The 15,972-nt window shown below is 41.5% G+C and overlaps 2 protein-coding genes across 2 annotated transcripts in view; one reads left to right on the top strand and one right to left on the bottom strand.

The window, feature by feature from the left end:
- Positions 1-354: 354 nt before the first annotated feature.
- LOC112548542 (syncytin-2-like) lies at positions 355-2,207 on the top strand. The gene is made up of 2 exons (XM_025194606.1): positions 355-580; positions 1,038-2,207. Coding segments are annotated over exons 1-2 (1,143 nt in total). The 5' UTR covers positions 355-578; the 3' UTR covers positions 2,179-2,207.
- A 9,491-nt stretch (positions 2,208-11,698) lies between these two features.
- ADHFE1 (alcohol dehydrogenase, iron containing 1) overlaps positions 11,699-15,972 on the bottom strand; it is a 33,456-nt gene continuing 29,182 nt past the window's right edge. The window contains exon 15 of the mRNA XM_014527022.2: positions 11,699-15,972. The gene's annotated coding sequence lies outside the window, so the exon portion shown is untranslated.

Raw genomic sequence — 15,972 nt, 5'->3', positions numbered from 1 at the left:
TATTCGTAGCACACCACGTAGGGGGATTAAATTGTCACCTTTTGAATTGATGTTCGGTATGCCTCCCAGGGTCTTGCCAGCAGGATGGAGAGAACCAGTTACGATAGAATTAGGCAAGTCCGAGATTTGGGAACATGTTATTGCCTTGCAGTCTGTTTTATCTTCCCTACACAGATTTGCGGCACCCTTCCAAAGCCTCCCGCTGGATACACCCATCCACAACTTTAAACCAGGTGACCAAGTCCTGGTACAGAGGTGGAAAAAGGATCCCCTCGCGGTGCGGTGGGAGGGACCATTCCAGGTGTTGCTAACTACAAACACGGCTGTTCGTCTAGCAAACAACGACAAGTGGACTCATTGCTCGAGGATCAAGGCTTTTCGACAGGAGGACGTCAACTCCCAGGGTGTGATCACTCCGGAAGCTGATAACACCCGGGAACAAAAAGCCGACAAGTGGACAAGCAAACCAGTAGGAGATCTAAAACTACGCTTGCAAAGATGGGGACCTTGATCTATTGGTTCACACTCTTGTCCCTTTTAGATACATCAAACGCAGCGGCTGGGCCTAACTGCTGCAAATGTGAGAAACGCGATACTATCTCTTTCTCTGAAACCGCCTACAGACAGGCTAAATCCTTAATCTCTAAAGCCTACTTATTCCCCACCTCTGACTGTTGCCCTCAGCAAGAAATTATGATAGAATTCGTAGTCAGCATAGGCCACAAGGTTAGGTGTATCGAGATGAACAAGGCACTCTGGGAGGCAATCCTCAAAAATCAACCTTCCAGTCTCCAACCTGTCCCCACCAAAAATGACATCCCAAAGCATAAGAGGACACACACAAACCCATGGGTGGGAAATTCCTGGATGACCCTCCTCAGAGACTCAGCCCGGGCTTTAAGCGATCACCATTGCATTTTGTGTGCGCTTACTCCTACTTCTACTGAGGAAGGAGTCCCCTTTGTACCCATTCCCCTCAACAAAACAGGTATACTAACGGATTGGGGCTTTAACAACCAATTCAATTTCTCCAATAGGTACGAAGGTTCAGAAAGACTTAGGGTGGTGAAAGGTAGAGGCTCCATATGCGTCTCTCAAGAGGGAGGGGGAGACGAAGTAGGGGAATCTGAATGCGAGGATACTTGGACTCCTGTAGGAAAGGACGGCTACTGGAGATGTTGGAGTGACTCATCTGATGTGTATAAAAATTGTGGTTGCGTATGGCAACTCTTCAACTACAATTTCCGATGTTCCATCCGGGGTAAGCATACATTTAATTGGAAAAATTGCTCAGTGCCCCTACGAAAAGGATCCAAAAGGGGCACATTAACTTTGGATTTGATATATTCCCGCTCCAGTATCCCCCATGAGTCCTGCGGCCTATGGTGGATTTGTGGGCAATGGGCATATAGGCAACTTCCCTCCAATTGGACTGGGACTTGTTATTTAGGAACTCTGATTCCCGGGGTTTGGTTAAAACAACCTACAGCCACAGGTATTAAAACAATACCTCCCAGTACCCACCGCGCAAAACGGAGCGCTGATAATTCCTTTGAGGCTATAGCCAAAGGCGGGAACCAAAAATGGGGTGACGAGGAATGGCCAGCAGAAAGGATTATTCAGTACTATGGTCCTGCGACCTGGGAACCAAACGTAGTCGGTAGGGAACCTACGTATTTAACCAACCGCATTGTTAGACTCCAAGCCGTCGTAGAGATAGTTACCAATAAAACAGCCGCAGCCCTACGCTTGATCGGTGACCAGCTCACTCAGCTACGTACCACGGTACTACAAAACCGGTTAGCTCTTGACTATCTACTGGCCAGTGAAGGAGGAGTGTGCAAAAAGTTGAATTTGTCCGACTGTTGTGTTGAAATAGACGATAATGGGGAGTTAATAAAAGCTTTAGCAGATGATATGGAAAAGGTGGCACACGTTCCAGTCCAAAAATGGAACGGGTGGAGGATGGATTGGTTTTCAAACTGGTTACCCCAGCTTGGATGGTTGAGGGGGGGGATAGCATGTTTTCTACTACTAATATCGGGGTGTGCTCTGCTTCCTTGCATATTACCCTGCATGTATTCCATTGTAAAACAAACTGCTAAGAATGTCGCCCATCATGAAATGTTTGTGCGTTATCAGGCGCTAGCTCTCGCTGAGGAGTATCAAAATCTGTAGAGATAGAAAGCATCTTTGAGGGGGGAAATTGTAGGAAAAATACATTAGATTTTAGATCTAAGGCTTGAAGTTAAACATGATGCTTTATTTTTGCAATATGCTTCTGTATTCAACATGGCTTGGGCTTGTTAACAGTTTCTGCATATAGGTTAAGAACAACTTCACATAGAGTTTCACCCCCGCACACACCTGTTCAATGACCTAGAATTACACAAAGATAAAAGAGTTACAAAAGGTCATTGAGCTCACCACAACTTCCCCTAACACGCATGCGCCTTCATCTATCCCATAATAAGTCAGGTCTGACTTAAAAGGCCCTGACATCCTGTGGAAACTTAAACGTAATGGTAAAAGTGTGAAACTGCCTATAGTTGTAAGACACGTCACAGTTCTTTGTTTAGGTAAGCTATAAACGACCCTCAGACAAAGACTGAGGGTCGACACCGCTTTGGGTTACTCAACCCCTCTGTCGACCGATTGCGCAATCAATAAACTTGTAATGGACTCAGCCTGGGTGTGACTCCGCTCCTTGAGGTGTTTGGGAAAGGCCTCCAGGGGAATGAAACTAGCAATTTATGCAACAAGGGGAAAGAGGGAAGAATGAACCTCCTCCCTGCCCACTTTGCTTTAATGGCGCCATGCCCGACAGTGTCTCGACTAGGGCCGGTCCCTGCTCTGGCTAGAGAGCAGAGGTGAGGAGCCAGCCCTGCTGTGGAGCAGAGCGCCCCACCCAGCCCGGAGAGCATGCCGGGATGCTGGGGGAGTCTGATTTGTTTTAAACCAGCAAGGGGTTTGGGACAGACATTGCATAAACCGACTTGAGCCAAATTGGTTGAGTCTGATAAACCTGGTTGAATGTAAAAACTGGTTTTGTCCATTTTGAAACTGGTTTATATGCACTGAATGTCTGCTCTGTTACAGGTTTAAACCAGTTTCTGATCACTTAAACCGGTTTATGTGTAATGTCTGTTCCTAGCCTTAGTTGCCCTGTACGCTACAATTTGCTGGACATACTTTGGAGAGGTTAGTGTAGGATAGGGCTAACTAATATAAAATAGTAAAGGGCTATCTGTCTTCACACCAGTGATGGCATGTTTTCTTGAGTAATTAAATATTTTTAGGTTCTACATCCTTTTGATCTAACATGGTTATTTATAACACACTAGACTCTTAGAAGACCCTCTAAAGCACAGCATGTTTATAGTGCTACATGCTATTTTTCCTTTTAGCATAAGGCAAAATTCGGAAACCCCCAAAGTCCAGCAAAGTGATGGCTGATGCTAAAAGTGGGACATTTATTCATTAAACTATTTTTGAGATGTGTTAACCAAAATAATAAAAGTATTACTGAAGCCTTTCTCAAGTGGAAAGTATCTTCACCTAAGAGACCTGCCCTGTTATTGCAAAATATTCAAATTTTTTTTCACTGTGCCCGTCTAGGAAGCTTTGTTTGGAAAATGGAATTCCATTGGTTGCAAAGATGACTGAAATAAATATCTATTTCCAACTGTTTCAGTAAAAAATGGGATTCTGACCTAGTGCAGTTAAGGATTGACACAACACCTCATTTGATTAATGGCAGAAAAGCCTTAATAACAATACCATACATGAATTATAAACCTAAATGACAGGAAAAGACTCCTGTCCAATATTCAGTAAATGAGTTATTACAAAAGTCCTACTATATATTAGCTGCCAAAGTGTCTCTTACCAATGCAGGCAGGAAGCTGTTTCTGTCTTTACAGCCTTCACTGAGCATGGATCTGTCGTCCAGGAATGATTAGCTGGGTGCAGCATGATCTCTCTGTCTCTCCTGGAGTGCACACCTTGCTGGCAACTCTGTTTTGTTCTTATACTGTTCAATTGCATAGCTTCAAAGCATTCCTTCTTGATAGCTGGTCAGTTAAAGTCCAAACAAAGCAGGTAGGAAGGGATTATCACATTACAATTGCTAACCGCTCAGATCCTGTTTTGGGGAGTCTAGGTGTGAAACCTGTTTTTGCAAGCTTTTGATCAGCCTGTAGGTTATGCTTCAATCAAAGGGGATGGGTGTTCATTGACTGATGGAATACCTTGGGGCACTGATCACAGGACACTGCCTTTGGGTACTTTTTTAACAGTGGGGCAGTCTGCACTGGTGATGGTCTAAGGAGACATTTTTAAAACCCGAGACAGACACTAAAAGCCTGTTTTGAGAAATATGCCTTAGTCAAGAGAAGATGCGTCACCAAGGAGGATACAATCACATAGGGATATGCAGTTATTTATGAATGATTTAGCATAATAAATTGGGTACATTGACAAATAGCACAGGAGATTAAATCAACTGGGATTGCTCTACTTTGCATGGTCCCAGTCACAATCTTGCATTCTTGTGCTAGATGCACTATTTTAATTTGGTCATTTAAATTTCATGTGTGGGTCCAGCCAAGCTGTCACAGTCATCACAACGTTTACGTGAAGAGAGGAATGGAGAAGTGGGGGTGAGAGACATACCCTTCCAAAACAAAAGACAAACAGAATCACATGGGGCATTGACAATAACTTCACTTAAGGCTTGCCTATGTGGAGAAGTTAGCATGTAGCAAGCCAGAGTATGAATTGAGAGTGCATTATCTTGTTTGCACTAACTTCCTGTGTAGACACCTGCATGTGTGGCATACCTGAAGGTGTGATTTTTAGGATCACAGAGCAGATTCCATCATGCCCTTAACTGAATGTCAATCAGCAGCCTCTTACTGTGCCTTCCCTGTGTCATTTGTTTCACTTTCTAAGTGGTGGAAGTTATCTTGGGAGTGAGGAGTTAGTGTGAAGTGTGCTACAGATTCATCTCCTCACTTATTGCAGGCTATCTTCTCTGAAGAGAGGCGCTCCACTTTGCAGAGTCTGCAAATGTTTACACCTGTGTAAAGTGAGTACAGTGCAATTGTGTCACACTTCTCTATCAGAATGGTAATACTGAAACCCACTTTATTCAGGACTACAACTAAATAACCAGCAGCTTGCAAAGTATGACAAAACAGGCCCATCAGATTTCCTGTGGGCAAAGATCCGTGCAGTTTTGATATTAAAGAACAGGAACAATTTAGTCACAGAGCTATTAGATACTTGTTACTTTTACAAGGATTAAGATATGTTTGACTTGGTCTCCCATGATGTTCTCATGGTAAAATTGGGGAATTGCGGCCTCGACAATTTAACGGTCCAGGGACTAGGAAACTGGCTCTGAGGCAGGACCCAGAGAGTATTAATAGAGGGAACTGAATCAACATGATGCATGGTGACCAGTGCTTTTCAACTTATTAATTATTTGGATTTGGGTGTGAAAAGCATACTGGCAAAGTTCACAGATGATACCAAATTATGGGGGAGTGTGGTAACGCTGAAGCACAGGCTGTGGATACAGGCTGACCTGGACAGGCTGACCTGGACAGGCTCGCAAGGTGGGTGGATCAAAACCTGATGACATTTAACACCGAGAAATGTAAAATGCTCCATCTGGGGAGAAACAATCCACAACACACTTACAGGCTCAGTAATGCTACACTTGCTAACACCACAACTGAAAGGGACCTGGGGGTTGTAATAGACCACAGAATAAACATGAGCCACAAATGTGATGCTGTAGCTGGCAAAGCGAATAAGACATTGGTATGCGTCTACAGATGCATTTTAAGCAAGATGAAGGATGTCATCCTCCCACTCTACTTGGCTTTGGTGAGGCTGCAACTGGAGTATTGTGTCTAGTTCTGGGCACCACACTTCAAGAAGGATGTGGAGAAGCTTGAGAGAGTCCAAAGGAGGGCTACGCTTATGATCAGAGGTCTGGAGAGTAGGCCATATGAGGAAAGACTGAGAGACATGGGACTGTTCAGCCTGGAGAAGAGAAGACTTAGAGGGGACTTGGTGGCAACCTACAAGTATCGAAGGGGCACACATCAGGGCCTGGGGGAGAACTGTTCACCAAGGCCCCCCAGGGGAAGACAAGAAATAATGGTCACAAACTCCTAGAAGATCACTTTAGATTGGAAAAACTTCTTTACAGTACGAGTGTCCAGGGTCTAGAATAGACTCTCCCTAGAGGTGGTACAATTGCTTACTCTGGAAATCTTCAAAAAACATCTGGATGCCGACCTTGCTGGGGTCATCTAACCCCAGCAGTCTGTCCTGCCCAAGTGCAGGGGGGCTGGATCTGATGATCTTGTGAGGTCCCTTTCAGCCCCTAACATCTATGAATCTACATTAAGAAAATAATCTGCTCTCTCTCTCTCATTGTTTCACATGTTGAACTACTATCAACTTTGATCTATTATTAAACAAAAGTAAATAGAGTATTAACATTTGCTTACATATGGCAAAGAAAGACACATACATTAATGCTGTTTAAATCACAGTGCAAATTCATATTTCTGCTTTTGCAAATTTAAGTGGCACTTCAAGTCTGACTGCACCATTGCAGTTAAAGGGACTTTGAATCTGAACTCCAAGGCTCTGGGTTTGGGGCTTGCACATAGGATGCCTGCCATGGAGTTGGGAATATCTGAAGCCCCAAGTTGGAGAGTCTGGGAGGTAGGATACTTGCTGCTGGTAGCACCACACAGACTTGAACGATTGAGCTCTGCTCAGTCAATAGAATTCAGAACTGATATGGCTGATTGGGCCGGAGACACGAAATTTCAAAAAAAAAAAAAGAAAAAAAAGAAAAAGAAGCAAGCATCTGACATGCAGTAAAGTCACAACCCAACTCCTGTGCCCTGCAGTAACTAGTTTGTGGGCTTTGTTGTAAAAATGTCTTCTTTGTTGTGTTTGTTTTTTCCTTACTTTAACAATCTCCCCTTTTGTCAGTTTTCTATTCTGCCAGCTACATCTTTGTACCTTATTAAGAGTATCACACCACAAGGAGAGAAGGATATTTCCAGTGTAGACTTTGTGCTCCTGAAATGTGCCAGATTTCCAGCAACACAAGCTTGACTGGAGGCCAGTGTAAGGTGTTGGAAGGAACTCTCACAGGATCCAGGAACCACCTTGGACTTGGCATTCATCGTTCCTAGCACAAGCCTGTTGCTTTGATCTTTTCCGTGAAAAAATATATGTTGTACAGCCCACATTTTAAATGCACACTCCCCCCACCCCCAAGAAGGAACCCAACCTCAAAATACCTCACATAAATGGGAGAGAGGAAGGGAAAATCACATAACCTCACAAACACTAGTCATGTTGTTAAAGTAGGTATGCAAAGTGTCCATTGCAAGGAGTGTAAGAATGTGAATAGAAGAGGAAGTGCCTTTATTTATTCACAGAAAACACACACCAGTAATACTGGCCTATAATGCTTAAATCATAGCACAGGAGGATCATCTGGATGTAGGATTACACTACTCCCATTGAAGTCAACGACACATCATTGGTTTTAATAGAGTAGGATAAGGATAATTCAGTCTTTCTTCCCATTCTTTGGCCTCTCTGCTGATACCAGCAGTAAGGGCATCAATTTTAGTGACAGCCTTTATGATACAGACGTCTGTCCACTGGGAACTGGACTAAGACTACCAACATATTCCATGTATGCTATTGATTGGCCATTTGACAGGCACTGGAGATTTAGCAGGATCTGTGTTAGTGACCTGGAGGTGGAAAAGCTTTGCCTGTTATTCCCAGTCCCCAGAGGCATGCAATCCCAGGATCAGGTTAGGATTTTGTATTTAAACAATAATTACTCTTTTCTGAAGTGAAAAAGGTCAAAACAGAAAGGTTGCTCTATGATGTACTTTCATGGCAGAGAAGTAACTTTTACATTCAATAGGTATTTAAAGTACAGGTTTGTACTTTCAGTGTATTTGTTATTTTGTGTCAGACTATTAAGTGAAGATAGATGACAAATTTCACACAGAGCATAACCCTCACTACAGCTGTGTCCACATTAACACCAACAGTGCCACACAATGGTATCCTTAAATTGTAAAGAAGCAAGTGACACTGCCACATAATGAGGCAACAATGTCATGGAGCCTTTAACAATCAATCTTTAAAACAGCATCCATTGGATTGCAGGTGTAAATCAGCAGCTCAATGTCAAATGGCTTATTTAAGGCTTAGGTCAAACATTCAAATAAAGTGTCATATTAAAAATACAAAGATACAACTAATACATCTCCCATATGGCTAAGTTAAAACTACCAGAAGTCAGACTGTAAAATTAAGGTTCTAAATCAACACAGCTGCAGTACATATTCTCTCTGCGTTATGACATATATTGCATAATACAATAATGTTCTATTAAGGTTCACAGTTAATCAGCAGAGTAGACTATGAGCTCATTCTGTTGTTGGCATGTTGCTGTAGGTCTACTGACTCAGGGGAAATTAACAGATTTCCATGAGGTTAGAATGCAGTGGAATCAGTTTCTGTCCTTAAATTGTGACATGAATCAACATTGTTCTTAAAACTTTAATTTGTGGATTTACTATTTGTTATTTAGCTGCACCAACATAGTGCTGAGCATCCAATATACACATTTAGAAAAGGTAAAGGAGGAAAAAAAACACCTATTTCTTATGAGTTGTTTGAAAATAAGTACATTGTGTGAACTTTTTTTTTAATTTCCACTTTTTCAAAAGAAAGTAAAAGCTGAAAATATTGCAGTTTTCTCTTTGGAGCCCAAATCATTGCATTTTAATTTTTTTTTTTCAAAAGAACTAAAAATATTTGGAAAAAATCAGAAAATTTAAAAAAGATAATTTTTTGCTAACAGTTTTTGAACAATTTTTTTTGACCTGGCATCATATTAGTATGAAAGTGGCTCTACTTAGACTTTGAAATAAATGTTCCATTGAGAGGTATATGATTACAATTGGTTCTTATCATAATTTGGCTGCAATATGTTTTCTATCAGTTTATATAACAACTATTTCAATACAATGGGGTAGAAAGAGAGTGGTGGTTTGGTTTGATTAATTCTGAGACTATAGAAGACTGTCATGAAATGTTTCATTTGTGGGAACTGCAGCTTTTCTTCTGAAATTAGTGCAGTTTTGGGATTTTGGCTGTGTTTCACTATGACATTTAGGACAAAGTGACTTCTGCTTGTTTACAGGGACAAACAGCAACCACAATATGCCCGTGCACATGAATAATGTAATACACCTGCACAAAAAACTTATGTGAACTAATTGAGCTTAAATTAATTATTCCAATTTGTCCAGATCATTTTGAATTCCAGTCGTGATCTCCAAAGGCTCTGTAATCCCACCCATCTTGATATCATTTTGACTTTAGTAAGTGACCTCTGAGTTTTATAATCCAAGTCATCAAAGGGGCAGAGTTTCATCATATTCTTCTAAAGAATCACAGCAGCTCACAAGGGATTTGTTGATTGTTTATTTTTAAACTCATCAAAATCAAATGCATACTAGTCCTCAGTGAGGCTACATTGTTCTTAAACTTAATCTTTCAGATTTTTTTCCTGTAGTTCTGTTAAAAAATAAGGTCATTATTATTGCCTATATATTTATTATAGGACAACTGCATTTTTTACCATCTCAATTAAAAATCATAATGGATTTTTCCTTATACTTAAGGAATAAAAGCTGCACAGTGAAAAAGTCAGCCTTGTCCAGATTTTTTCTTTGATTAGCATGAAAAAACTAAGTAGTTATAATGAAAAACCTCTTTTAGTTTCAACTAAGACACAAACAATTTGATTAAAAAAAAGTCTAAGATACTGAATGCTGCTTCAAGCTTAGTCGAATTTAGTCCTAAAAATGTACCACACTCTCTCTGGAAAGCACCCAAATATTTACATATGTACATCCTTCTCAGGATGTTGCTTATCAATGCTTCACTGCATGCAGTGCTGCCCTAGAACAGCAATGAATGAATCAGAACTTCCTAAATGGGTTTCCGGAATGTGGTTAGTTATTACCTCAGCCAGGATTCATTCACAAGTCAAACAATTGCTACAAGTTTTAATAACTTGCAATAAAGGCAAACTATAAATCATTGCAAGAGGCTTGGATGCCTTGTGACAGGCACCAGCCAAACAGATTAAATAAATATTTCATGAAAATCCAGGGTGGCTCAGAAAATGTCAGCTTTCATACAAGGCAAGGTTCTTGGGTAGATGTGATAGCTTTGATTAGACCAACTAAATAGTTGGGGAAAAGTTCTTTGCAAGCTTTCAGGCCCTTCATCTCCATATGCCTGACTAAGGGTGTTTGTACCCAAAAGCTGGCAAAGAACTTTTTCCAATTATTTAGTTGGATGAATCAAAGCTATCATATCTACCCAAAGAACCTTGCTTGCCTATGTCCTTAGACCAATACAGCTACAACCAACAACCCTGCAGCCTCTATACAAAACCTGTTCATTTAAATCAGAGCTGCATGAAGATCAAAGCCAACACTACTATATAACCCCATTAAAATAAAGATAAATGCACAGGCTCCAAAGTTGAGAATTGGGGCAGGTGTAGATATAACAGTTATACTGGTATTAAATTATATCAGTGTAAACAGTTTAGATATAATTGTTGCATCTGTCTACTCCTATGCTGGTATAGAGCTAAAACTGCCTATTTTGTCAAGGTTCATTCTTCCCTGACCTTTTAAAATGGTTTAAAGTTAAACCTGTACAAAGCCTGAGTTACCTGTCCAGTAGGCAGCAGTATCTGTGTGAGCCCAAAGTAAAGTTATTATATTATACTTTCCTAATTTTAACACAGTAAGTCACCACAAGCCCCTTCCCTCACTTAATATAGTAGTGAGGGATTTATCGCTGTTTTGTCAGGGGATGAGAGGGTGGTCCAAGGACCCCGTATTAGGGGCTGGAGCATCCTGGCCAGTTAAGTGGATATACTGGGAGTAATGGGGGTGACCTCCAATAGTGTTGCTGTGTGTCCTTTAGTTAACATCCTTCTTTCCAGATTTCAGAAGGATGGAAAATATTGCTGACTTAGCACCCACATAGAGACTCAGAGCCCTAACAACCCTGATTAAAGCACATACAGAGCATTGATAGCAGTCTGCACTAACCTAACTTTGATTTTTGCCCTGCCAGAGCGGATCCCCAGCTGCCAGGGCTACAGGGCCAGGGACCTGGGTCTGCAGCAGCAACTGAGCCCCAGCTGCTGCAGTGGAGTTGAGTGTGGAGCCCAGCTGCTGCTGTGAGCACTCCTGGAGGGGCAGGGGGGGACCTGTGCCCCCCAGATACGTGTGTGGTGTGGGGACAGGCATGGACTGCCCACTGCAGGCTTAGGCTCCCTGCCCTGCAGCCCTCCCCTGGGGCCTCTACAGCCCAGCGGATGCGACCTGGTGTGGCAGGGCAAAGCAGAGCCACATGAGGAAGCTGCTTGGTGCTGTGAGCTCTGCACAGCCCTGGCGAAGTGTCCCCTGCCTGTGCAGCAGCAGTGGAGGCAGTGGCATGGGGTTGTGCCCCTCGCTGCCGCTGTACAGGCAGGGCATGCCTTGCCAGGGCAGTGCAGAGCTCACAGCAGCAAGGAGCTTCCCCACGTGGCTCTGCTCTGCAATGCTGGGTCACACCAGCTGGGTTGTGGAGGCCCTGGGAGAGGGCAGCATGACGGGAAGCCTATGTTTGCCCCTGCCCTGCATTCAGATCTGGGGGGCAAGAATCTCCCTTGCCCCCCCTGGTAGTGCGTGCAGTAGTGGGGAGTCAGCCCCACTCCCCTGCCCCCCAGATGAGCCACCTTTGGCCCTGTCTCATTCCTCACTGGGGCCCTGTGGCCGCAAATTTCAGCCCCGGGCCCCAAGCACCTCCCAGCTGGGCAGCAGCCTCAGCACCCCTTGCCTAACGGCCCTCCTCCAGCTCCCCCCAGCCCCTTGCAAACTGAAACTCTGCCAGCCTGCAGAGAGCTCTTTGTAAAAGTGCAAAATCCATGGGGCTTTCTCCATTAAAATGAGAAATCCACATTTTCCTTAAGTAAAGGTGGAAATCCGCATTCTTCTCTGCTTTTTCCACAGGAAATGGAAAATCTGGATCCCTGATGATTAGTAGTATGAAGGAGGAGAGACTAAAGAGGTTAGGCCTATTCAGTTGAGAAGAGAGACGCTTGAGGTGGGACATGATAAGGGTTTATAAAATACTAAATAGTGAATAGAAAGTAAATTATAAATCCCTATTTACTATCTCATTGTACAAGAACGAGGGTCACAAAATTAAACTAGTAGGTAGTAAATTTAAAACTAACAAAAGGAGGGGGTTTTTTTACACATTAAAATGTGGAGCTCATTGTCAAAGATGTGACAGTTTAGCCAGATTCAAAAGGAATTAGACAAATTCTTGGAGGAAAGAAGCATCAGTAGCTAGTCAGCATGGGAGTTAGGGGTACAGCCTCTGAATCAGAACTTCCTGAACCTTAAATGTTAGAGGCTGCAAGTGAGAGAGGCACAGTGGAAAAATCCTGGTCATACCCTTTCATACACTTTTCCATACACTTTCCCTTTTAGCATCTACGCTCTGCCACTGTGTGACAGAACACTGGGCAAAATGGACCTATGGTTTGACCAAGTACATTGGCAGTTCTTATGTCGTGTAAGCACTTGTCTAAAACCTATCTAAATCTTACTGTGTGGACCCACTAAACATTAATTCTTAAAAGAAAGATCCTTAACATACCCCTGATTTATAGGTTAATTATTCAGAAAATGTCTTTGATTCCACAGAAGTGGAAATTTAGTTGAGTTCTACTGTTAACAGCATCATGTTCAAAATTTTCTGGTTTTTAATAAGAGTTTTTAATACAACTTCAAACAGTATACGCTGAACATCAGAAACTCAGTGTAGTGCAGTTTGTTAAAGTGTTTAGACAAAGCATAGTAGTTAGTTTGCTATTTATTTTGGAACTACTTTGACATTCTTTTTGACTATTATTCATGATACAATGGTTTGTTAAGCATACTATAAGCTCACTGAACAAACAATTTATCCAGGCATAATCATGCTTCCCAGTGAAGCTAATGAAAGCTAATTTTCTCTGAATGATTCACAGTTACATTATCAAGTTTTAATTTAATAGTTCAGAAAAACACAACCAAATTAAACAAGTTTCAAACATTTTCATTAGCTTATATTTGTAGGAAATAAAACATAATTTATTTGGATACTGCTGTAACACAAAGCCACTTGCAAGCTTTAAGACACATTATAAAGGATTTAGTCTGTGAAGTATTAATAAAAGTCAGAAGCAGAAAAAGCAGCTCAGATTTTGAGTGCATCCTACAACAAATTCATGTTTGTAAATTGTAACCATGCATGCATGCATGCACAAATCTTAGTGTACAAACTGGGCATGCACATCAGAGGGTGTCATGAGGCTTAATACAACCTCTCAGTTCTGCTCCAAGGCCCCCATGTAAATGAAGGCAGGATGGGATCTGATGTGGGATCCTCACAATCGTGCTTCCTGACATGCCACACACAGGCATGGCAGGAGGTGTGATTGTGGGATTCAGCATCAGATCTCATTACACCTTTTTGCCTGCGCATGATCTTAACTCCCCCTGTACCAGCAAGTAGCAAAGTATTTATAAGTAGTGAATCTTCTTTATTAATTACTCATATACAAGTGGTAAATAAAAACTGCATGAGAGAGGAAAACCCTGTCTTCCTCTCCACCCATCAACTGCTTGGGAACAATAATGTAAGTTAACTATCTACCTGCTGCCTAACCTCAGACTAACATGGCTAACTATCTCTACCTGCTTTTTAGTACATGAAGGAACTACATCCTCTACAAAACCTAAATGGTTGTTTACAATGAGATACCCACAGACATAGATACTACTGCAGAGTACTGAGAAGACCACACAGAAAAATCAGGGTCAAAAATATGAAACTTTACTGAGAAAAACCAAATTAATTCCACACAAACATCTAATGAGAAGGTTATGAGCTGGGTGGCTTTGTGCTGCTGAGGCACAATGAAACACTCACATCATGAAACCCTTCTTCACGGCCAATACTTTTGTCAGCAATTCAGCATAAAATTAGGAAGTAAAGTAAATTAAGGGACAAGGAAAATGAATTAGCTTCTAACAGCAGGCTGAGGCATTTTGTCTAGCTGTCTCCAGGCTGTGCATATTCTATGGGTAAATAGAGGGCCTATAGTCTACAGTCATGCTCCATCTTTGATCAGGTACTAAATGGACTTAAAGCCAACATTCCATATATTTCCATAATGGGGGTGGGGGTGGGACGGTCCTAACATGGAGTGAGTGGGCACCAGTCTTACGGAGCAACAAGATCAGTTCAGCTTTTAAAGTACAAAACTTCATCTATGCCACTGGGAGTGTGATATTTGGGGTGACTTCAAAACAGGGAATCAACACGTCAAGGAGTTTTTAAGGCTTTTCCTACATTGACCCTTGTGCTGTGGTAATCATGCCTGGAAAGAATTTAACACAAAATCGACTTAAAAAAAATGAATAAAGTATGAACACTATGTATGCAGCTAATACTAGTAACTAGTACATTGAAATTGTTTTAAAACCCCCACCTTTAAAAACACTTCTTGCTCACTTCCACGATACAGAAACAAATACAACTTCAAGTGTTTTTTTAAAACATTTTCTTGTTTTTTGCTACCTCCATATCATACTGCTGTTCTATTTAACCTGTGCTATGCAGATGGCAAAGCTCAATACCCTGAAGGGTTTCATGAGGGGAAAAAACACAGAAAAGTGTAAGATTTTTTCTTGTGAAAGTTTTGTTTCATTTTTCCCTCCTCACTTCCCTTTCTCATGTAACAGCCAACCAGCTAACTACCTGCCCTGAACATGCAAAGTCATTCCTAGGTATATAACTACTATATGAAAAAGACAAAAATACCCAGCAATCCATGTTAAAAATAGATACCATGAAACAAAACTTCTGTGAATCCTTCTTTCAATCTTTTAAAAAGAACTATTCTGTAGTCATTGTATTATCCATCTTTATCTCAGCATCAAATAATAATAACAAAATTAAATTCCTGAACAGAGCAGGTTGCGATTTTTTTTATTAGGGAATATTTGTTGGTTAAAAAATTTCAAGCAGCTTTTTAACATGCAAAAGTAAAAATTTTCTATGAAAAATAATTCTGTATTTTCCAGCAACTCTGAACAAGAGCAAGATAAAAGATGATACTACACTTTTGTATGAGTAATACCATTCAGCGTCTTTACACATGCTCCAGTGTGTGTGTGTGGGAGGGGGCTTTTAATTAGAGTGGCTTTGAGAGCCACTCTAATTAAAGCATTTGCATTGTCATGTGTGTTCAGCGTTCTGTGCTTCAAAATGGCAGTGGGGAACTTTAACTAAGGCTTGTCAAATGAGCTTTAGTTAAAGGCCTCCACCGCTGCCATTTTGAAGCATAGGGACGCTGAATACACATGACGTGGAGGCTGTTGGAGCGTGATAATTAGCACGCTCCAGCAGACTCAATCAAGTCTGCTCCATGTGCTAATTAGCATGCCTCAGAGCAGATGTCTAGCACATGTATAGGTGCCCATTGATTACTGAGCTAAAAATACACGGTGAGCTACTAAATCACAAGACAGATCTGAGCTGAATGTAAATTACTCGACCTTTTGGCAGCAAGTGATACACATAAACAGACAGGGTCCAACTTCTGTCATTATCAGAGCCAGTACAACTCCCATGTCTACAAAAAGTTACCTCTATATTTGCCATTAAAGAACACACTTATAAAATATTGAAGCTAATAAATTTTCATAGAAGCCTCAAAGAGAGCAGCTAAGTCTTCTTCAGTCTGGGGTCGTGGTGATAATTTAGTCACTCTTT

The sequence above is a fragment of the Alligator sinensis genome, unplaced genomic scaffold (genome assembly GCF_000455745.1).
Source record: "Alligator sinensis unplaced genomic scaffold, ASM45574v1 scaffold1358_2, whole genome shotgun sequence".
Taxonomy (NCBI): Eukaryota; Metazoa; Chordata; order Crocodylia; family Alligatoridae; genus Alligator; species Alligator sinensis.
This window is presented reverse-complemented; position numbering and strand designations above follow the sequence as displayed.